This window comes from Urocitellus parryii, chromosome 13, assembly GCF_045843805.1.
Source record: "Urocitellus parryii isolate mUroPar1 chromosome 13, mUroPar1.hap1, whole genome shotgun sequence".
Lineage (NCBI taxonomy): Eukaryota > Metazoa > Chordata > Mammalia > Rodentia > Sciuridae > Urocitellus > Urocitellus parryii.
Window position 1 is genome coordinate 48,908,239 of NC_135543.1, and position 24,347 is coordinate 48,932,585.

General features: G+C 35.2%; 1 protein-coding gene across 3 annotated transcripts in view; it reads left to right on the forward strand.

Moving 5' to 3' along the window:
* The window catches only part of Rock1 (Rho associated coiled-coil containing protein kinase 1), a 148,596-nt gene that overhangs the window by 89,025 nt on the left and 35,224 nt on the right, over nt 1-24,347 (forward strand). For all 3 annotated transcript variants that reach the window (XR_013342362.1, XM_077792264.1, XM_077792263.1), the window contains exons 14-19: nt 595-730; nt 2,321-2,412; nt 2,514-2,760; nt 17,268-17,374; nt 18,590-18,740; nt 23,025-23,185. Coding sequence is in view for 2 of the 3 variants with exons in the window: in XM_077792264.1 (XP_077648390.1) it covers nt 595-730; nt 2,321-2,412; nt 2,514-2,760; nt 17,268-17,374; nt 18,590-18,740; nt 23,025-23,185 (894 nt within the window). In the remaining variant the exon portion in view is untranslated. The remainder of the gene's footprint in view (nt 1-594; nt 731-2,320; nt 2,413-2,513; nt 2,761-17,267; nt 17,375-18,589; nt 18,741-23,024; nt 23,186-24,347) is intronic.

Below are 24,347 nucleotides of genomic sequence, written 5' to 3' on the forward strand. Positions count from 1 at the left end.
CTGAGTTGCTTAGTGCCTTGCTGTTGCTGAGGCTGCCTTTCAACTCATGGTCCTCCTGTCTCAGCTGCGGGATTACAGGCATGTGCCACCACAACCAGCTGATTACTTTTTAATGCAAGTAGATACATAGAGAATCTTAGAAAAGATAAGCAAAATATTATTGATATGAGGTGACTTGGAGTGGTGACCTCTGTACCATTTGAAACCATTTCAGCTTTGCATTAATGATCAAATATTTAATACCTGTCTGATTCTTTCATTAGTTAAATTGAATATTGTAAACAAACCAAAATATTTGTAATATAATACAGTGTAGGTCCTTTAATACAGCAATTTTTGATCTGAAAAGGTAAGATATATTTGTATTTTAAGTTCATGGATTCAGAATTCTGAATTTTACTTATCTAGCTTAAATAAGGATTGTTATTTATAAGGTGTGCTTCATCTGTTATTAAAAAGTTATAAGGAGGTACTATTTGATTATCAAGCAAAAAAAACCAATCCATGTTCAGTTTTTATCTGTTTTTTTTTTTTAAGAACATAAATGACAAGTACTATTAATTGTAGTGGTAACTTTTATCATTATAATTTCAGGGGAATCAAAGAAGAAATCTAGAATCTACAGTGTCTCAAATTGAGAAGGAAAAAATGTTGCTACAACATAGAATTAATGAGTACCAAAGAAAAGCTGAACAGGAAAATGAAAAGAGAAGAAATGTAGAAAATGAAGGTAAATTACTACTTTTTAAAAAATGTTGGAATTTTGACTGGCACATGCCTGTAATCCCCATGACTCTGCAGGTGGAACTAGAAGATTACCGAGTTTGAGGCCAGCCTCATCAACTTCTCAAAAGAAAAAATAAAAAGTGTTAGGGATGTGGCTCAGTGGTAGAGTGCCCCTGGGTTCAATTCCCAGTACTAAAGGAAAAAAAAAATGCTAGAATTTCTGGACAAGCACTCTGTCACTGAACTATGCCTCTAGACCCTATAATTTCTAACACTCTCCTATTGGTCTTTATCATTAGGTTGTTTTAAATTTAATGCCCATTTATGAAGCTACAGTTCTAAATATCTCCAGGTAAATTTATGACATATTAAAGTCAGTTGTAAGTGGTATTTAACAAGAATAGTGATGTTGTCATTGTGTGTATATTGAAATCTATTGGAAGCCTTAAAATATACTGATGACTAAACCTCAGAAATCCTAATTTAATTGATATAGACATATGGCCTGGGCATCAGTATTTTCTGTTTTGTTTTGGTGTGTTTTTTTTGGCACTACGGATTGATCCCAAGGGCACTTTTCTACTCTACCATGTCCCAAGCCCTTTTTGTTTTTTATTTTGCAACAGGGTTTCGTAGCTGAGGCTGGCCTCAAATCATTCCTCCTGCCTTAGCTACCACACTTGGAGTACCAGTATTTTTTGTAAACTCCCCTGGCACTGTTAACAAGCAGCCATGTTTGAGAACTCCTAAGTTAGAATTTCATGTTTGAATTCCAATCTTAAAAATACACTTAAAATGGTTTCCTATACCCTTTGATAGAGTGATTTCACTTCTGCTGTACTTTACATATATACTTATGTATATGTGCCATCTATTATATACACAAGGCTATTCATTATAAAGTATTTCCTTATATACTGTTATATAAAAAGATTTCCAAGATATATCTTGAAAAGACAACAGTATAGATGGTTTGTGTTTTAATGAGTGCTTTTTTACATATGCTTAAATTAAATATATGTGTTTATGTAGATATGCATATGAAAACAAGAGAAGTATATGGTTTTATATTATGATATCAATTTGTAGACTATCCTAGAAAGCATATGCAATAATTCATAATAGTTGTTACTAGGGAGAAGAACCAGTTAAGAGATACACAAAAGATGCAGACATGATGTGGACGAAGGAAGACTTATTCTATATTACCTACTGTTTAGTGCCTTTTGAATTTTGTATACCATTTTTAAAATACTGAATTATTCAAATGATTCAAGTAATTGTACTATTCAGAAACAAATAATAAAACTAGCTTTATAACATTACTCTAATAGATATTTTTAAGGCAATAAAAGAATTTGAGATATTACAACAGTGGAAACATCCATTTTTGTACTCTGAATTATAAAATGATATACTTTTTGATGCATTTAAAATGTTAGGACATCCAAGCAGGAATTTGGTTTTAGGAGTGGGAATGGACCTAGTTTGGCTGACTGTTATGGTCTAAGAATAAGTGTCATTTTTTAAAAAAAGCAATTTATGTTTCCTCTATTAAAAGTTCATAATCTTTACATATTCTTTCACTGTCTAGTTTCTACATTAAAAGATCAGTTGGAAGACTTAAAGAAAGTCAGTCAGAATTCACAGCTTACAAATGAGAAGCTGATACAATTACAGAAGCAGGTAAGTTTTTCAGATAAGGTTCCTATTTTTAAATTATAGTAAATTAAAATAATTGTAATCATATTTTGTTCAAAATTCTTTTTTTTGTCTCTTTTAAATAGCTAGAAGAAGCCAATGACTTGCTTAGGACAGAGTCAGACACAGCTGTAAGATTAAGGAAGAGTCATACAGAAATGAGCATATCAATTAGCCAGCTAGAGTCCCTGAACAGAGAATTGCAGGAGAGAAACAGAATTTTAGAGAATTCCAAGTCACAAACAGACAAGGATTACTACCAGCTACAAGCTGTATTGGAAGCTGAACGAAGAGACAGAGGTCACGATTCTGAAATGATTGGAGACCTTCAAGGTAATATGTTTTCTTATTGTGATAAAATTAATATAATATAAAATTAGCCATTTTAACCATTTGAGGTGTACAGTTCAATGATTTTAAATACATTTCCATTGTTGTGTAACCAACATCACTATCCATCTTCAGAACTTTTTTCATCATCTCAAACTATAACTCTACTTATTAAACAATAACTCTGTTTTCCCCTTCCCCTTGGCCCTGTATAACCACCATTCTACTTTCTGTGTCTATGAATTTGACTACTCTAGATTCCTCAAATAAGTTTAATTATACAACATTTGTTCTTTATTTTGTTTTAAAAAACACATAACAAAAGGTATCAGTTTTTTAAATATGAGACTTTTTTTTAAATTGTATGCCTTCATGTAGAAAATGGTGAAACCAGAAACAAGTAGCATTCTTTTTCTTGCAGGGTAATGCCTACAGTTTTTGTTTTTGTTTTTTTTTTTAATATTTATTTTTTAGTTTTAGGTGGACACAATATCTTTATTTTTTATTTTTATGTGGTGTTGAGGATCGAACCCAGCGGCCCGGTGCATGCCAGGCGAGCGGGCTACCGCTTGAGCCATATCCCCAGCCCGCCAACAGTTTTATCACGTTGTAATCTCCACACTCTCACAGGCACTCTAGTAAGGCGGGTACTGCGAATATTTTACAATTTATAGCTAAGTTAACTGCAAATGTAATTGAAAAAGTTGACTAATTTATAAAGGCCTTATTCAAAGTGAGACTAATCTATACATAAAGGATTATCACTGTTAAATCCTGGGAATTCCTCATGTATTATAGGTGGACATAGAAACTCATTTGCAGAAATAGAATCTCATTATAAAAAGAGAGTTATATACTTGTAAGGTTGGGAATAAAGATAGTAGTATTTGTGAATCTTAAAGGGAGAAGATCAAGTATAAAAGAGTATGTAAAGGCCAACAGTTTTATAATTGTAAATAACATCTATCTGGTTTTATTTCAGAGATGCCTGGCTCTACCCACTTCTCAGATATTTTTTCAATTTTTTTATTGCTATTAGTAGCAGCATCCATTCTACCTAATCAAAACAGATACACATGGAAGTTGCCAGACCTTTAAGGAAAGAATTGGTTGGTGGGGGGAGTCTGTTTTAACCTTAGTCACAGATGGAACATAGTTTGGGTCTCATGGGGTTTGATGATTAGCTGTAATTCTTTGGAGAGAGGTCAGGGTCAGTTTTTTTAACTTTGGAAATGAAAATAGGATCTCTCATTGGTTCAGAGCTAAGGATTATTGTGAAATCTTACTTCCCAGGCACCAGGCTTAAAATAGATCTGACTATAACCAAGAAAGTAGCCTTTTTGCATGTTTTAGGAAAGCCTCATACTTAACTTCCTTGAGTCAAGTTTTTCTAGGCCCTTTTGTACAGGGTATCGGCTATCTCATCTCCTTTCTCTATCTGTAAACCAAGGAGAATAAGTAGATTACCTCTAGAAATCCTTCAAGTTCTAACATTCTTTTAAATTTTCTATCTTCTGTTATGGCCAAGCTTTTTTTTCTTTTTTCTTTTGGTACTGGAGATTGAACTCAACATCACTCAACCACCGAGCCACATCCACATCCACAGCTCTATTTTGTAGATTTTATTCAGAGAAAGGATCTCACTGAGTTGCCTAGCGCCTCGTTTTTGCTGAGGCTGGGTTTTGAACCTCCTATCAGCCTTCTGAGCTGCTGGGATTACAGGCATGTACCATTGCTCACAGCTATGACTAAGCTTTTTTTTCCCACATTTTTTATAGGTCTATTATAATTGTACACAATGATGGGATTTGTTGTTACATGTTCATATATCATTCAGCCAATAGCTGAGAAAACATAACAACCCTTAACCTTCTGAATTTGGCTTATTTCCCTTAACATAATGGTCTCTAGTTCCATTCATTTTCCTACAAATGACATAATTTCATTTTTCTTATAGTGAATAAAACTCCATTGTGGCCAGACATGGTGGCACATGCCTATAATCCCAGAAGTTTGGGAGGCTGAGGCAAGAGGATCACAAATTCAAAGACAGTCTCAGAAGTTTAGTGAGGCCCTGAGCAACTTAATGAGACCCTGACTCAAAATAAAAAATAAAACAGGATAGGGATGTGGCTCAGTGCCCCTGGGTTTAATCCTGGGTTAAAATACAAAACAAAACAAAAAAACCCCTCCATTGTGTGTATATATACCACATTTTCTATTTTTTTAATCTATTCATCTGTTGATGGACACCCAGGCTGGTTCCATAGTTGGTTTTGTGACTTGTTATGCTATAAACATGGGTATGCATGTATCTATATAGTATGATGACTTTAATTATTTTATTATTATTATTATTATCATTATTATTATTATTATTATTATTTGGAGTTGTAAGTGGACAGAATGCATTTATTTTATTTGTTTATATTTATGTGATGCTGAGGATCAAACCCCGAACCTCATGCATGCTAGGCAAGCACTCCACCACTGAGCTACAGTCCCAGCCCTGATGACTTTAATTCTTTAGGATAAATACCAAGGAGCAATACTGCTCGATCTTATAGTGATTCCATGCCTAGTTTTTTGCAGAGCCTCCAACTGATTCCACAGTGGTTGTACTAATTTACAATCCTACCAACAGTGTAAAAGTATTCTTTTTTCTCCACATTCTCTCCAATATGACCAAGCTTTAGAATGCTTGCTTCCAAGGGAGAGGCCATTATCTATGTGCTTAATCAGTAGTGGTTGTTTTTTTTTTTTTTTTAAAGAGAGAGGAGAGAGAGAATTTTAATATTTATTTTGTAGTTTTCTGCGGACACAACATCTTTGTGGTGCTGAGGATCGAACCCGGGCCGCATCCATGCCAGGCGAGCATGCTACCACTTGAGCCACATCCTCAGCCCCAGTAGTCTTTTTTTTAACTGAATCTAATTTTTTTAGATATTTTTTAAAGTTAAGAAAAGTTCATGGCATGATATATTATTAATCAACTTATCATTTTTTTATACTTCTGTTATGCAGTGTGGTTAAAAGAATCATTTTTTTAAGAGAGAGAGAGAGAAAATTTTTTAAAAAAATATTTATTTTTTAGTTTTCGGTGGACATGACATCTTTAATTTTATGTGGTGCTGAGGATTGAACTCAGCGCCCGTGGATGCCAGGTGAGCAAGTTACTGCTGAGGGCCATTGCCAAGTAGGTATGACGCATCAAAATTTCCTTGCCAGCGTACCCCATGTTAAATGGATTTCCCTGTTGACATTGCATGTATGCTTTAGTAAGGTGACCTTGCTCAAAGACCAGGGTGGATCCGGGTTTAGAGCTGATCAGGTTTGAGGAAGTTTCCCCACTCCTTGAGTTTAAGGCGTTCCCGGTTTTAGATAAGTTTAGGGTGTTCCCGGTTTAAGACAATAAGGGTTTTAGGGAAGTTGGAGGTTGAAGATTATTGCTGCTGGGATTAGGGTGTTCCTGCTGCTTGTTCCCGTTGAGTTCTCGTGAGATTCAGATGGGATTTGGAAAAAAGCCTCATGGAGTAGGTGAATTGGGCGGGCAGATTTTGGATTTCCCCTGAATGTGTGTGGAGGCCAGTGTGAGTTCGGGAATAAAGAATTGCTGTTTGAATCTACAAAGCTGTGATTGGCTCGTGATTCTGTGCCCAGTCAAGACACTGGCATTTGGTGGCCAGTACAGGGAACATCTGAAACTTGGAGGTAAGTGAAATTGCTCGCCCCTGATGGAAGGCGAGAGAATGGGTTACCATTTCAAAAAACAATGTATTCTTGTTTTGATTTATTTTGTTTTTATTTCAAGTTGCCTGTCCCTAGAAATTTCTCAGGCAAACTGGGAAAAATGGTTGGCTCAAGGTTTGAAGTTTGTTAGCCCCAAGAAAGAGAAAATTGATACAGCGAATTTTTATTCAGTTTTTGTTTCATTCAGTTGCGGTTTTGTTTTGTGTTATCTTATTGGTTTGCGTTATCTTTATAGAAGATTAGAAATTAGTAAAAAAGAAACCGAAAAGGTGTTAAGTAAATTGTTAGAGATTCAGACCATGGAGAAAGACATTTTAGATCAAGCCAAAGAGAAGGTCTCTCGAGCTAGTCAGAGAGAGGAAGAAAATTTAAAGGAAAAGGGGTTATTAGGAAAAAGGCCACAACAAGAGGCTGTTACTAACTCCGTTTTATTACCAGAGGGCGTAATTCAACCAACAGTCCCACCGATGGAAATAGCTGAGTGGCCCTCAAACCCCGTAGTTGATAGATGGGAGCCTGAGACAGGACCTCAAAGATTAGCATGCCCTGTACTTGAGCAGGCAGGAGGGCAGCGAATTCACCATGCTTTAGATTTTAAAACAGTGAAGCAGTTAAAGGAGGCTGTAACAACGTATGGTCCCCAAGCTCCCTTCACGGTAAGCATGGTCGAGTCCATTACTAACTTGGACATGACGCCAGCAGATTGGGCTAGCATGTGTAAATCTGTGCTAAATGGAGGACAATATTTTTTTATGGAAGGTTGCCAATGAGGAATTTTGCACGCAGACAGCTAGGCGAAATGCAGCAGCCGGTTACCCTCAAAGAAATCTAGATATGTTGTTAGGAAAAGGACCTTATGACTGTCAACGGCAACAAATTGAATATGATCCTGCTATATATGCACAAATTGCTGCAGATGCAGTTAGGGCATGGAAGACTTTAAAGGACATGGAGATTTACAAGGTCAGCTATCTAAGGTAATACAGAGACCTAATGAACCTTACGCTGACTTTGTAGATAGGCTTATTCAAACGGCTGCCAAATTTTGGGGGGATACAGAACAAGCAATGCCATTAATAAAACAACTGGCTTATGACCAAGCAAATTGTTGCTGCAGAGAGGTTATTAGACCATGGAGACATGAAGATTTAAACACATATATTAAATTATGTAGAGATTAATGAACAAGGGCAAGTCTTGAAAGCTGCAGTACAACAGGCTTTAGATGCCAGGCCAGAAACATGCTATAATTGTGAACAAACAGGACATTTTAAAAGGAGTTGCCCCATAAGAGGAGGTTTTAACAAAACTAGAAATCAAAGGAATAGAATACCAGGTATTTGCCCACGATGCCATAGAGGGAGACATTGGGCTAATGAATGCCATTTTCAAACCACCATAGAAGCTACTCCTTTATCAAAAAACGGACAAGGATCAGGTATTTACCCACGATATCGTGGAGAAAGGCATCAGGCTTCATTGCCAAAAAACGGACTGGGGGGCCCAATGCTCCGGGGCCCACAACCACAAATATACGGAGCAGTGGAGGAACCCAGCAACACCATCAGGGTGGTGCCCAGGACACATTGTCCATTAAATTCCTCATCAGACAAACCCGAGGGAGCGCAGGGTTGGACATCTGCACCTCTGCCAGAGCAGTACTAACTCCAGAGATGGGAGTTCAAATCATCCTACAGGACTAAAAGGACCTCTTCCCCAAGGAACAGTAGGCTTATTATTGGGACGTAGTTCATCTACATTAAAAGGACTTATGATAAGTCCTGGGGTAATCGATCCCGATTATGTAGGTGAAATAAAAATTATAGCTAGTTCTCCAGGAGGTATATCAGTAATTTCACCTGGAGATAGAATAGCACAGTTGTTAATAATACCTAGCCAACATAATAAATTCTCTAGTCAAAATGCAGAAAGAGGTTCCAGGGGATTAGGCTCCACAGGTGTAGATTGGGCTATGCTGTCTTTAAATTTAGATTCTCGCCCAATGCTAAAACTAAATATTCAAGGTCATGAGTTTAATGGACTACTGGACACAGGTGCTGACCTTAGCATCATATCTCTTCAAGAATGGCCAAAACATTGGCCATTACAACAAGCCACTCAAACTCTTCGAGGCCTAGGAGTGGCGACTAATCCCCATAGAAGTGCTATGGTATTACATTGGAAGGATCCTGAAGGATGTGAAGGAACTATACAGCCATATGTTTTGGATTACCTTCCTATTAATTTATGGGGACGAGATGTCCTAGGTCAACTAGGTTTGATGTTAACAAGTAACATCAATCCTAATGCGCCCACTACTAGGGCTAGACAAGGTGTTAGGAAAGAAAAAAGATTAGGAAAACAAGAACAAGGTATAGCAGCACCAATTCAAATAGATCAAGGAACGGACAGACATGGGTTGGATTTTCAGAAAGGGCCACTGAGACAATCAAAATTGAAAATCAGACCAGTGTGAGTTCCTCAGTGGCCCCTGACTAAAGAAAAGATACAAGTAGCCCATGATCTGGTAAAACAACAATTAGCGGAAGGACATTTACAACCTTCCGTATCTCCCCATAATACTCCCATTTTTGTCATCAAAAAGAAATCGGGTAAATGGAGATTATTGCAAGATTTAAGAGCCATTAATAATGAGATCGTTATTATGGGACCTGCTCAATCAGGGATTCCTCAATTGTCTGCTTTACAAAAATGTGGCATGTTTTAGTTATAGATATTAAGGACTGTTTTTTTTCCGATTCCAATTCATCCCGAGGATAGTCCACGTTTTGCATTTACTATCCCTGCATTAAATCATGAAGGTCCTGATGAAAGACATGAATGGAAAGTACTCCCTTCAAGGAATGGCTAACAGTCCAACTATGTGTCAAATCTATGTTAATAAAGCAATCCAGCCACTTAGAAATCAAAATCCTGAACTAAAAATATTTCACTATATGGATGATGTATTATTAGCACATAAAGATAAAAACACATTGCTGGAATGTTATGCCACACTTATGAACATGTTAAAAAAATTATAATCTAGAGATAGCAATAGATAAAGTACAATTAAATTTTCCAATTAATTATTTAGGAGTTCTATTATCCTCAACCATGGTCCATCCACCAAAAATTCAAATACGAGTAGATCAACTCAAATCACTTAACGACTTTCAAAAGTTATTGGGAGATATAAATTGGATAAGGCCTTATCTAGGCATACCAACAGGAGAGTTGGGACCTTTATTTGATATTCTAAAAGGTCCATCAGATCCAAATTCACCCCGAATGTTAACTCCTAAAGCTAGAAAGGCATTAAAAATTATTGAAACATATATGGAAAATATGCATCTAGATAGAATTGATATAAGTTTGCCTTTATTATTTATTGTACTACCAACAAAAAATATTCCTACAGGAATATTTTGGCAAGAAGGTCCATTATTGTGGATACATTTATCTTATTCTCCTAACACTCTTCTTACTAGCTATCCTGAGGCTGTAGGACAATTAATACTCAAAGGAATAAGAGCAGCAAAGGGAGTGTTTGGAATTTCTCCCAATAAAATGATTACTCCATATAATATGGACCAAATTGATGAGTTAGCTAATGAATTAAATACATGGGCAATAATCATGTGTAAATCGAATGTTTCATTTGATAATCATTTACCATCTAATCCTTTGTTGTCTTTTTGGTCTAAGCATCCTGTAGTTTTTCCTAAAATGACAAGAAAAACACCTATCGTGAATGCTCCAAATATATTCACTGATGGGTCTAATAATGGTACAGCAGCAGTAGTTACCCCTGATCAAATTTTTACATTTTTAGTTCCCAAACAATCAGCTCAAAAGGTAGAGCTTAATGCAGTTTTACAAGCTTTTGTGATGTTCAAAGATTCTGTATTTAATTTATTTTCTGATAGTCAGTATATAGTTAGTGCTATATTATCCCTTGAAGATGCTGGTAGGATTTCCCCTTCCTCTACTGTTTTCTCTTTGTTTTCCACTATACAAAGTCTAATCTGGGACAGAAAAGATCCATTCTTTATAGGACATATTAGGGCACATACAGGATTGCCTGGAGCCCTTAGTTTGGGCAATGATTTAGCAGATAAGACTACACATGACTTACATATTTTCTCTACACTAGAAGAAGCTACAAATTTTCATAAAAGGTTTCATGTTAATGCTAATACTTTACAAAAGCGTTTTAAAATAACTAAGGAACAAGCCAGACATATAATAAAACAATGTCAAAATTGTGTGACCTTTTTACCACAAGTTAATCTTGGAGTCAATCCTAGAGGACTGATACCTAACCATATTTGGCAGATGGACGTCACACACTTGCCAGAATTTGGAAAATTAAAATATTTACATGTTACAGTTGATACTTCTTCCGGATTTTTGATGGGGTCCCTTCATGCCGGAGAAAAACTTATAACGGTCCTGGTTATACTTCTACCTCTTTTAAACAATTTTGCTCATCATTTGGTATTACTCATATAACAGGAATCCCATGCAATCCACAGGGACAAGGCATAGTTGAAAGAGCTCATCAAACTATTAAAACGTACTTATTAAAGCAAAAAGAGGGAATTGGAAACGGGTATATATCCCCCAAAGATAAACTTAAAGTAACCCTTTTTACTCTAAACTTTCTAAATTTGGATTCATCAGGACTTAGTGCTGCGGAAAGACATGTATCCAAAAAATGTATATAAGCCTAAGGTACTTTGGAAAGATATTCTAACAGGACAATGGAGAGGTCCTGACCCAGTAATAGTCTGGAGTCGGGGCTCTGTCTGTGTGTTTCCACAGGGAGAATAGCAGCCGATTTGGATTCCAGAGAGGTTAACCAAAACAATTTCTACAGAAAAAGAAGATGATTTGACTGAAATCCAAAATCTGCCTGCCCAATTCACCTATTCCATGAGGCTTTTTTCCAAATCCCATTTGAATCTCAGGAGAACTCAATGGGAACAAGCAGCAGGAACACCCTAATCCCAGCAGCAATAATCTTCAACCTCCAACTTCCCTAAAACCCATATTGTCTTAAACCGGGAACGCCCTAAACTTATCTAAAACCGGGAATGCCTTAAACTCAAGGAGTGGGGAAACTTCCTCAAACCTGATCAGCTCTAAACCCGGATCCGCCCTGGTCTTTGAGCAAAGTCACCTTACTAAAGCATACATGCAATGTCAACAGGGAAATCCATGGGGTACGCTGGCAAGGAAATTTTGATGCGTCATACCTACTTGGCAATGGCCCTCAGCACGTTACCACTTGAGCCACATCCCCAGCCCCAAGAATCATAATTTTTACGTTAATCTTTTATGGTCCTTAAGAACTTTTAGATCCTTCAGGTATGAATTTCTTTTAGTTTGGGCTGCTGGGCTTCTGGCAGACTCATGGTTGTTATTCCCTAATTAAATATCCTTCATGTACACGAGTGGTCAGTGTATGTGTGAGAGACTTCCTAAATATAATTGGATTATAAATATCTTAGGGCCACATATGATCTTTGTTGTACATTCTTCTTTTTTGTAACTCTTTTAAAAAATTAAAAGCCAGGCATGGTGGTTTTCACCAGTAGTCCAGCTACTTGGGAGGTTGAGGCAGGATCACTTCAGCCTAGGAGTTCAAGACCTGTCTGGACAACACAGTGAGATCCTGTTTCAAAAGAAGAATAGAAAAGATACTCTTAGTTTCAGGTCTCTATAGAAACAGACTGTAGTCCTGATGTTTGCCAGCAGCTAGACTAGTGTTTCATTAAGGCTGCCAATACAAGAAAGTAAGCTTCCAAAAGTTTAGGCTGTAGATGCTTAATGAAAAGGAATAGAGAAAGATGAAAATATCATGGAGGAATGAAAATTTTAATTGAAATGACAAACTTTTTCATATAGTAAGTTTGTTATTGATTTTTCATATTAAAATGCAGAAGACATGTTTAAAAATAAGCCATTTTTAAAAACCTTTTTTTTTCAAAATCTATATCATTTAGTTAATTTTTCTTTTAACTTTTTATTTTGGAAAATTTCTGACATATACCAAAGTAAAATACCAAAATGACCCTATGTTTTCATCATCCAGCTTCAATCATCTGGTAGCCAGTCTTGTTTCATTTTTATTCCCCTGCCCGGCCTCCCTAGTCCTCTCATATTGAATTCTTTGGAAGCAAATGTCAGGCATCAGTATTGTTTAATTTGGTAAATATTTCAGCATCTCTTAAAAATATGGATTTTAAAAAATAAAACTAACCATAATATTATTATGAAAGCTGGAAAAGAAGTTAACTTTTGAGGAGCTGGAGTTGTGGCTCAGTAGTAGAGCACTTGCTAGGCACTGAGTTCCATCTTCAGGACCATATAAAAATAAATAAATAAAATAAAGTTATGTGTCCATCTACAACTAAAACATAAATAAATAAAATAAGAAGGTATCTACTAAGTGCTCAATTTCTTCCAATATTTTTATAATTTGTTCTTGTTACTGGGCTTATTTTACTTGAATTAAAATTTCAAACATTCAGCCACTCAAAATATGTACATTGTATTTTATTAATATGTCTCAAGTTTCCTTTAATATATGTTTATCCTATTTTGTTAATTGTATTCTCTTGTTGCTCTTATTTGTGGTTAAACAAATCAGGATTTTGACCTACGAGTATCTCCCAGTCTGGATTTTGCTGAAATTATCTGCCAGTGTCATTTAATATGTTGCTCTATCCCCTGTAGTACTTTAAATTGGAAGTTAGATCTAGAGACTTGCAGTGTTTGACAGGGATACTTAACTGGTGTTTAGACACCACGAGGCACATAAAGTCTCTTTTTGGTGTTGGCAGACACTGATGATTATTAACTAAATTTTGTTTCTTTAAGCATTTGCAGAAATAGTGATCTTGTAATTTTATCCTTCTTTCTTAATTTTTAACTGGAATACTACTGTGAAGAGAAACTTCTCATCAGGTTTCCTTGAAGGTCACCTTATAAAAGAAAGTCAGATTAAATGCTTCTTTCTTTCCTTTATCAAAGTATTAGAACAGAAATACCATATCTCAATTTCAAAATGTTATACAACTACCTCCTCTGTCTAGTTCCAAAACATTTTCATTACCCCCAAAGAAACCTCTGTATCCATTAAGCTGGGTTTCCCTATTTTCCTTTCCATCTAGCTCCTGGCAGTCCCCAATCTTCTGTCTCTGAATTTTATTTGTTCTATATATTTCTTATAAATGATATCATACAATAGGTATCGTTTTATGTTGACTTCTTTCATGTAGTGTAAAGATTTTAAAGTTTATCTATATTCTAGAATATATCAGTACTCCATTAATGGCTGAGAAGTATTCTGTTGTATTAGACAACAGTTTGCATAGCTTCTCAATGATTTTTTTTTTTTTTTACCTTTCAGCTATTATGAATAGCAATGCCATGAACATTTGTGTACAAGTATTTGTTTGTTGGGGTATCTATGTTTAGCTGTTTTGAGAATATATTTAGAAGTAGAGTTGCTGGGTTATATGGTAATTATTATGTTTAACATTTGAGGAACTTCTAGACTGTTCTTTGCAATGTCTGCACCATTTTACTTTCCATTATTGTTTTAAGAAGGATTTGTTTATTTTTTATATATATTTTTTGTTGTCCATGGACCTTTATTTTATTTTTATATGTGGTGCTGAGAATTAAACCCAGTGCTTCATATATGCTAGGCAAGTGTTTTACTACTGAGTTACAACCCGAGCCCTCACTGTGGTTTTGATTTTCATCTCCATAATGAAATGAAATTAATAACTAGGAGTATAGGCATGCATTACTACACTTGGCTTAGCAGTGCTTTTCATAAAGGTGAGCATTTGATATCCAGTTTTTCAGCACCATTTGCTGAAAAGACTATTCTGTTTTTTAAAAATGCCTTGGGAATGGAGTTCGATGGGAGAGCTCTTGCTTAGCATGCATATGAGGCCCTGGGTTCAATTCCTAACACTGAAAAAATAAAACAAATTTCCCATAGATGTATGGGTTTATTTCTGGATCTCCAGTTCTATTCCATGGGTTTGTATTGCTATCTTACGCTAGTATTGCATTGTTTTGATCACTGTAGCTTTATATCAAGATTTGAAATTGGGAAATTTGAGTCCTCCGGTATTATTGTATTGCAATTGTATTTTAGCTGTTATTTGCAGTTCCCTGTGAATTCAAAGGTTGGCTATTCCACTTCTTCAGTAAAGAGTGTTGGAATTTTTGAAGGTTGAATCTACAGATTGCTTTGGGTAGTATTGCTAGCTTAACAAAATTGTCTTCAATTCCATGAACATGGGGTATAGTTTTTTTTTTTAAGCAATGTTTTATTATTTTGTTGTTTTTGTTTGTTGTTTTGTTTTTGAGAAAAGGTCTCATTTTGTTGCCCAGACTGGCCTTGAACTCCTTGGCTCAAACAATTCTCCTGCCCCAACCTCCTGAGAACAACCTCCAAGGACAATATTCAAGTATAGACATGCATACTACACTTGGTTTAGAAATGCTTTTAGTTTTCAGTGAACAGGCCTTATGCTTCTTTGTTTAAATTTCTTTATGGGAAGTTTCTTTTTTGTGGATATGCTTGTAAATGGAATTTTCTTATTGGTTTGCTCATTGAATATGGTAGCTGTGGGTATTTCACAAATGCCTTTTTGTTTCTTTGTAATGACCATCATCTTAGTGGATTAGAATTTTTATTACTATAAGTGAATTAAATATATCAAATATTGAAACCTTTTTTTCTTAATATGTATTTTCCTGTTATTTACCCTTTTTTCCTCTCTCTCTTTTTTGCGGTGCTGGAGATCAAACCCAGGGTCTCACACATGCTAGGCCAGCACTCTACCACTGAGTGACATCCCCATTCATTTGTTTTTACTTGTTGCATATTATTGGTGAACCTCAAGTTTATACCTTTTTGTAGATATATTTTATTTGGAGATTTTAACACTTTTAGATTTAAGTAAGACTTTTGTTGAACTTAACATATCTACACAAATTAAAATACAATATATAAAAATGTACATGTAGCCAGACGTGGTGGTGTACACCTGTAGGAGGCAGAGGCAGGAGTGTTGCAAGTTTGAGGTTGAAGACAGCCTCAACAACTTAATGAAGAGCCTAAGCAATTTAGTCAGACCCTGTCTCAGAATAAAAAATAAAAAGGGCTGGGGATATGGCTTAATGGTAAAATACCCCTGGGTTCAATCCCCAGTACTTAAAGAAAAAAAAAAAAAGACTGGGAATATATCTCAGTGGTACAGTGCCCCTGAGTTCACTTGTCAGTACTACCAAATAGAAAAAAAAGATAGATGGGGCAGGGAGAGAGAAAGAATGAGGTAAGGAAGAGAGAGAGGGAGGAAGGGAACAATTTTCATAATAGGAACATCATGAAACTGAATATGCCAAGCAACCCAGAAGTCCCGTGGGATTCCTCTTAGTTACTAACCTTCTCACCCCAAAATAATCACTACTTTGACAAAACATCATAAATTAGTTTTCCTTTTTGCTTGTTTTTGAAATTTTTATAAATGGAGTCATGTAGTAAACATTCCTTTTTCTGGCTTTTTAGACTCAACATGTTTGTGAGGTTCATCCATATTGTTATATATGGAAGTAGTTTGTTCTTTCCCCTTGATTATGTATTCCATTTATTACATATAATCACTGCAATTTATTTGTCAGTTGTTCCATGGTAAATAGATATTCTGATTATTTCCTTTTAGGGGCTCTTTTGAAGAGCACTGATACGAAAGTTATTGTATGTACTTTTTGGTAATCATATATGTGCTTTCTGTTGAGGAGACACCTAGGAGTGGCGGCAGAGTCATAAGATATATATGTGTGTTTACTATTAATAAATACTTTCAAATATTTCAAAGTGTAGCTGTACCAGTTTATATTCATTAACAGTATATGAGAGTTTTAGTTGCTTGCCATCCTTATCAAGGACAATATTCAAGTATTATCAATCCTAATATAGTCACTGTGGTGTTGTATATAGTGGTATTTCTTAAGGGTTATATGTATGTCCCTGGTGTCTGAGATGGAGGAGCTACTTGGAAGGCTAAGGCAGGAAGATAGTGAGTTTAAAGCCAGCCTCAGCAAATTAGCAAGACCCTGTCTCTGAATAAAATATAAAAAGGGACTGAAAATGTGGAACAGTGGTTATGCACCCCTGGGTTTAATCCCCAGTACCAAAACACACACACACACACACACACACACACACACAAAATTTGTTAAACACTGCATAGTGTCTAGCACATTCATGACATTTAATGAATACTTGCCTTAATCAACTAAAGAATGCTAGTTTTAATGTGCCAAAAATGAGCATGCATAAGAACTTTGGTCTGATTTCTAGCCCCTGCTCAGGCTTCATCTTTTTGACTAGTTGTACAAGAAAGAATATATATTAGAAGATATCTAGTTACCATTCATATTTTTATTCTTTTTTTGGGGGGAGGGGCTGGCTACTGGAGACTGAACTCAGGGGCACTTAACCACTGAGTTATATCCCCATCCCTTTTTATTTTTTATGTTGAGACAGAGTTTCGCTAAGTTGTTCTGAACATGCTATCCGGCCTCAGCCCTCCCCAGTGGCTAGGATTATAGGTGTATACCATCATACTCAGTTACTTTTTTTAAATTTAATAATCTTTCTGGGGGAAAAAAATCTTTTCTTTTTAGTGGCAACAGACTTAAACTTTTTTTTTCTCATTTGGTAGCTCGAATTACATCTTTACAAGAGGAGGTGAAGCATCTCAAACATAATCTTGAAAGAGTGGAGGGAGAAAGAAAAGAGGCTCAAGACATGCTTAATCATTCAGAAAAGGTAAATGACATAACGTATCAATTATAAGATAGTATTTAAAAATCATCAAAATTTATGAGGTGTGTTTATAAAATAGCATTCATTTGTAATGTTTAGGTATATTTCTAAAAGCTTTTCTGTTTGATTGATTCATTAGTATGTGGGATGTATGTCTTACTCAGGGTCGTCTTATTCTATTATTTTTTGTTTGTATTCTTGAGAGAGTTAGATGTTTAACATTTAAAAGATCAACACAAATTGTTTTGGATGGAAATAGCTTTTAAAAATAAATTTTTTCTAGTTTACTTTTATATGGGTAAGAAGAAGGTGCTCATTCTTACTATAATGTCTTATAAAAAAAGGAAAATAAAGGATTAGTATTTAGTAGACCATGCACTTTTAATCCATTTTATTTGTAAAATTCAGCAAAATAGAAAAGAGCATGAACAATTAGCCTTTACATTGAACAATCAAATATTTGTTATCCTCTATTACATACTTTGAGGAAAGGATTAAATTGATAATTTACTGGTCTATGTCTTTTTCAGTGCCTCCCTGAAATGTTGTAAATTGAGCAGAACCTCAGATAAATTATCAGAAAAGCTACTAACTTATCTGGACCTTTTTTTTTTTTTTTTAGTTGTAAATGGAAACAGTACCTTGTTTTATTTTTATTTTTATTTTATACCACTGAGCTACAACTCTAGCCCTTTATCTTGGCTTTTGAACATATTTTGTAACTTTTAGAAGAGTTTTTGATGGCCAAGCTTGTGTAAATATGGAAATAGGATGAAAGAATCAATAGAAGTACACTAAAAGAAATGGAATACATTTTTACTACTTCTCCCTTTCTATCTCAATGACTTGCCATCAGATGTCTCTTTTGTTAAAGAAAAGTAAATGTGGGTATAAGTGTCAACATAAATAAAAATAATTTAATACTATTTTTACAAAATGGTGGTAAAAAATAAATAAGCTGAAAGATTATTCATTTGTGATCCTAGCAGTGAATCATCCTGAATGTAACCACTAGCACAACTTGTTCAACACTAGCCATGGTTAATGATTCAAACAGGAAAAAAGGGGAGAAAATAAAAAGTGATATTTTACTTTTAGATATGTTTATTGTGATTTAAAAAGTAATGCATTTATCTCTTTTGGGATATTAAATAATGTAAGATTTAATCATGTGCCTGTTTCATGGTTTTTATGTGATTTCACATTCCAATTTTACAGGAAAAGAATAATTTAGAGATAGATTTAAACTACAAGCTTAAATCATTACAACAAAGGTTAGAACAAGAGGTAAATGAACACAAAGTAACCAAAGCTCGTTTAACTGATAAACATCAGTCTATTGAAGAGGCAAAGTCTGTTGCAATGTGTGGTAAGTGTTGAGTTGTAATATTTTTGACAAGATTAATTTTAAGTAAGGCCTATAGAAATTTGCTTTTGATCAAAACTTTGTAGTGGAACGAATAATCATAATAATCACTTGGGAAAGGATTTCTTTCCTTTTTTAGCCGCTTTTTAAAAAAAATTACAATCAACCTTCTATTGCTCTATTCTTTTACCATCTCTTTCCTATAAAAGTTAGTGGAGTCTTTCTTCTCTTCCAGTTTTTTAGCCCTTTCCTTGATTTTCTTCCTGATCCATTCTGGACCTCATTGTTAATTCATCTGCTTTCTTACTTTGTACCTTCAATTTTCATGTTCCTTTATATTTCCACTGTAGTTAGCCTACAAACATAACCATAGTTCAGACCAACCACTTTTTTGTTTTATATTAAATAATATTTTAGATGAATATTAGTGCATTACTTCTAACCTCCATCAGTTTTTTAAATATATCTCTCATGAGAAGGATCTCCCAGACCTTTATTTCTCTTTTCAAACTTTCTATTCCATTTTTTTAAAAATATTTTTTAGTTATACATGGGCACAATATCTTTATTTTGTTTATGTATTTTTATGTGGTGCTGAAGATTGAACCCAGGGTCTCACACGTGGGAGGCGAGTGCTCTACCGCTGAGCCACAACCCCAGCCCCCCCCCCAATTCCATTTTTTTATCATTCCAGTTTTTTCAGTTTGTCAGAGAAATAATAAAAGCATAGGTCAAGCTATTCTAAATCTAGTTCTCTTACTTTTACCAGTCTATCCTACTTCTTTACCTATCTTATCTTTCTAAAAGGATAACCTTCTTCCTATATAATATGTTCTAACTATAAGCAAAACTAGTCACCTCTTATCTCATCCTAACTACTTAATCCTTTTTCTCTTTTTTTATCTTCAATGTTCACTTTACCACTTGTTTCTTTCTTGTTATAAACATATGTGGGGGGCCGCCCTGAACAGGAGCTATGCACACACCTTTAAGTCCTGAGTAAAGTGGTACTGGACAGGTACCTTCATTGCAAGTGGACTTTACCTCCGCTTGAATAAGAAAGGTGCAGCTTTGGGAGTGGGAATCACCCAATGGAGTTGAATTACACCCACCTGTTTATTGTAATCTTACCCTTTTGCCCTTTTTTTTTTTGATAGAATGTTCCATGGATTAGCTTCCCCCCAAAATAAAAACCAAGCCTCAGAACGTGCTCCCCTCTCTCTTATCAGCCTCTCTTGTTTTTCTCTTGCCCTTCTTTTGGGAGCTTGCTGCTGGAGGCAGGGAAGCCGTCCTGAAGCCCAGAAAAAGGTATTTCCATGTGTGCGTGGTCATTTTCTGTCACTCCAAGTTTACCCGAGTGACCTCAGTTCAGTAGCCCGTGCTGGACAGGGGCTACAAACATATACATATCTTGCCCATCTTTTGGCAGGGGCTTAGTGGTGCTAGGGTTTAAATCATGTGCGTCATGCATGTGCATCATGCATGCTAGCTTGTCAAACACTCTACCATTGAGCTTCTTAAAAACTGACAGGGCTGGGGTTATAGCCCTGGGTTCGATCCTTAGTGCCACATATAAATAAATAAAATTCATGTACAACTGAAAAAAATATTAAAACAACAACAACAACAGAAACCTAATAGATAAACCCTTGCAGCAACCTATTATCCATCCCGTTAAAATAACCAAATTTAATAAAAAAAAAAGTCTTTTTTCACCTTCTGCTCACTCTTAACCGACTACTGAATGTGTCAGTTGGAACCTTAAATTTCATTTGTTAAAAAGAAGACTAGTGTGATCTTATTCACCAGACCTGCTTTTATATTTTAGTGTCACTAATCTGGTTAATGGCCAACTGGTCGTCTTGAAACTAGATTTTGAAATCAAGTAGAACTACTTGGCCGCTTAACATTCTATGTTTTTTTTTTGTTGTTGTTGTTGTTGTTTTTCTTTTTTTAGTTTCTTTTTAACCATATATTCACTGGAGAACACCACCTTTTTATCACACACACATTCTGTTAAAACACACACACACTGCAGACAGAATCTCTGGCTTCTCATCTCTCTGTTCTTCCTCCTAGATTCACACACAACAGCTATGTGTGGGAGAGAATCTCACCTGTAAGCCACAAATCATTCACTCAGTTTAAGATAGAAATTGGTGTCATACATGAAATCAGAGGGCAATTTCTTTCTTTTTTTTTTCTCCCCAATTTGGATATTCCTGTTTTTTTAATTGTTACTTTTTATTTATACATGACAGTAAAAATCATTTTGATATAATTATATAGGCATGGAATATATCTTATTCTAATTAGAGTCCCATTCTTGTGGATGTACAAAATGGTGGGATTCACTGTGGTGTATTTCATAGGAAAATTATGTCAGATTCATTCCATTATCTTTCCTTTTCCTGTCCTGTCTCCCTTCATTCCCATTTGTCTAATCTACTGAATTTCTATTCTTTCTCCCCCAGCCCACCCACTTACTATGGGTTAGCTTCCACATATTGAAAACATTTGACCTTTGGCTTTGGGACTGGCATATTTCACTTAAAATGATAGTCTCCAGTTTCATCCATTTACCAACAATGCCATAAATCATCCTTTTTTATGGCTGAGTTATATTCCATTGTGTATTTATACCACATTTTCTTTATTCATTATCTGTTGAAGGGCACCTAGGTTGGTTCCACAGCCTAGCTATTGTGAATTGTGCTGCTATATACACTGATGTGGCTATATCACTGTAGTATGCTGATTTTAACTCCTTTGGATATATATACCAAGGAGTAGAATAACGGAGGTCAAATGGTGGTTCCATTCCTAGTTTTTTTGTTGTTGTTTCGTTTTGTTTTTTTGAGGAATCTCCATACTACTTTCCAGAGTAGTTTAACCAATTTGTAGTCCTACCAGCAATGTGTGAGTGAGTGTACCCTTTCCCCATATCCTCACCAACATTTATTATTATTTGTATTCCTGATTGTCACCATCTTGACTGGAGTGAGATAAAATCTCAGTGTAGTTTTAATTTTCATTTCTCTAATTGCTAGAGATGTTGAACATTTTTTCATATATTTGTTGACCATTCATATTTCTTCTTTTGAGAAGTGCCTATTCAGCAAAGGAAGCCCATTTATTGATTGGTTATTTGATTTTTTTTCCCCATCTGAGGTACAGGTGGCAAAGATTTTCTCCCATTCTGTAGGCTCTTTCTTTCTTTCTTTTTTAATATTTATTTTTTAGTTATAGGTGGACACAGTGTCTTTATTTTATATTTATGTGGTGCTGAGGATTGAACCCAGTGCCTCATGCATGCTAGATGAGCGCTCTACCTCTGAGCCACAATCTCAGCCCCTCTGTAGGCTCTTTCTTCGTGCTCCTGATTGTTTCCTTTGCTGTGAAGGAGCTTTTTAGTTTGATTCTTGATTTTACTTCTTGTACTTCAGGATTCTTTTAAGGACATCAGTTCCTGATCCAATATGTTGGAGTATTGGACCTATATTTTCTTCTAAGTATGTTCAGGGTTTCTGATCTAATTCCTAGGTTTTTGATCTACTTGGAGTTGAGTTTTTTGCAGGGTGAGAGATAGGTATTAAATTTCATTCTACTACATATGGATTTCCAATTTTCCCAGCACCATTTGTTGAAGAGGCTATCTTTTCTCAAGTATATGTTTTTATAAGGAACTTCATCTGATGGTTTCTATTTTGTCACCTAGAAGGCAGTCTCTGAGAAGGAGAGAGCAGATTTAACTATGTTTGAATCCTATTGGTGCAAATTACTAGTTAACCATTGAAACCAACTTCTCAAAAAAGGTACCTCAGTATAGACAAATATCTTCTGGTAATAATTAAGTAGGTTTCTTAGAATACCATGGAATCTAATCATCCTTCCTATCATAGCCTTAAGCCTCTTGAAACTTTTTCAGAACAATGCAAGGTATTAATAACTATATATACATATAACTATATATTTCTGCTTTTTACCTAGTCTACTTTCATTTTTCTCTTTAGTTATTCTTTTGTCTTTACCTTCTACTCTGAAAATGGTACTAAATAATCTCTGGATTTAAAAGGCACTATTGTACTACTTTATTGTATTTTATAACTTTTACTTTAGAGATCCTTACCACACAAATAATTCAAATAACATTGGAAGTTATTAAGAGCTCTGGGTCCCAGAATAAAAATAGTAGAGACATTTAAAACCAGTTTACAGACCATGAAAAGTGAAAAATACTAAGGTACTCTTTCAAGTGCATTTTTTTAACTTTTTTCTGTTATACAGAGATGGAAAAAAAGCTGAAGGAAGAGAGAGAAGCTCGAGAGAAGGCTGAAAATAGAGTTGTTCAGATTGAGAAACAATGTTCTATGTTAGATGTTGATCTGAAACAATCTCAGCAGAAGCTGGAACATTTGACTGAAAATAAAGAAAGGATGGAGGATGAAGTAAGAAAAATCACACTGATTTTGTTTTTGTTTTTGTTTTTGTTTTTTTAGAACAGAAACAGGATTCTGTTTGTATGTTATGTGCCAAGAGTCATTATCAGTAATTTAAATACAATGGAAATTTGAATGAAATGACTTATATGTTTTTATGTTCCCTACAATATATGGTTATCCTAGCACCTAGAATTTTCATTTCAAATTCTTTACTTCATAGAATTTTTTTCATTTTGCATTATGACAGTACAACTGCATTGAAATGTCATAGTTCCTCCCCTGAAGAAACTGATATTCTACTAAAAAACAAACTTACTTGGGTTACACAACTTACTTGGCTTAAACAAACAAGCAAACTTGGTTTACACATTTATAAAGCTGTTGCTAAAAGGACGAAAAGACAATATATGTTGGTATATTATACATGCTTTGGAAATTCTTTGTAAGACTGAAAATAGAAAAGCCTTCCCAAGACTTAACTTGGTAGAGGAAATATTATCAGTGTAAGATACAAATTAAAGACTGAGCTGGGGGTAGGGGTGCATCCTATAATCCCAGCTACATGGGAGGTAAGGCAGGAGGATAACAAGTTTGAGACTAACCTGAGCAATTTAGCAAGATTCTATCTCAAATAAAAAATTAAGAGGGCTGGGAAGAGTACCTCTGAGTTCAATCCCCAGTATCCACTACCCTTGATAGGTAATAAGATATGTGAGTAAAGGGCAAAAGGGAACTTGATCTGACCAGAAGAAGAAAAGACATGTTGAGTTATCATGGGAGAAATTTGGGGACCTAAGTATTGATACTCTTTAAAACTTATGTAGTAGCTTTAGGTGACAACATTCTTTTAGGAAAATTAATCTGGTATTGGTATATAGAATTAATTAAAATGGAGAGAGATTAGAGATGCCTTTCAGAGCTGGCACACTGGAGGAATGTATGTTGGAAATTTGAAAGATAATAGTCACTTTAAAAACATAATTCTTGGGGCTGGGGATGTGGCTCAAGCAGTAGCTTGCTCTTCTAGCATGGGTGCGGCCCGGGTTCGATCCTCAGCACCACATACAAAGATGTTGTGTCTGCCGAAAAGTAAAATGTAAATAAAATATTTAAAAAAAACATAATTCTTGACTACCTGTTATTATATGCAAACTCTGTGCTAGGAGTT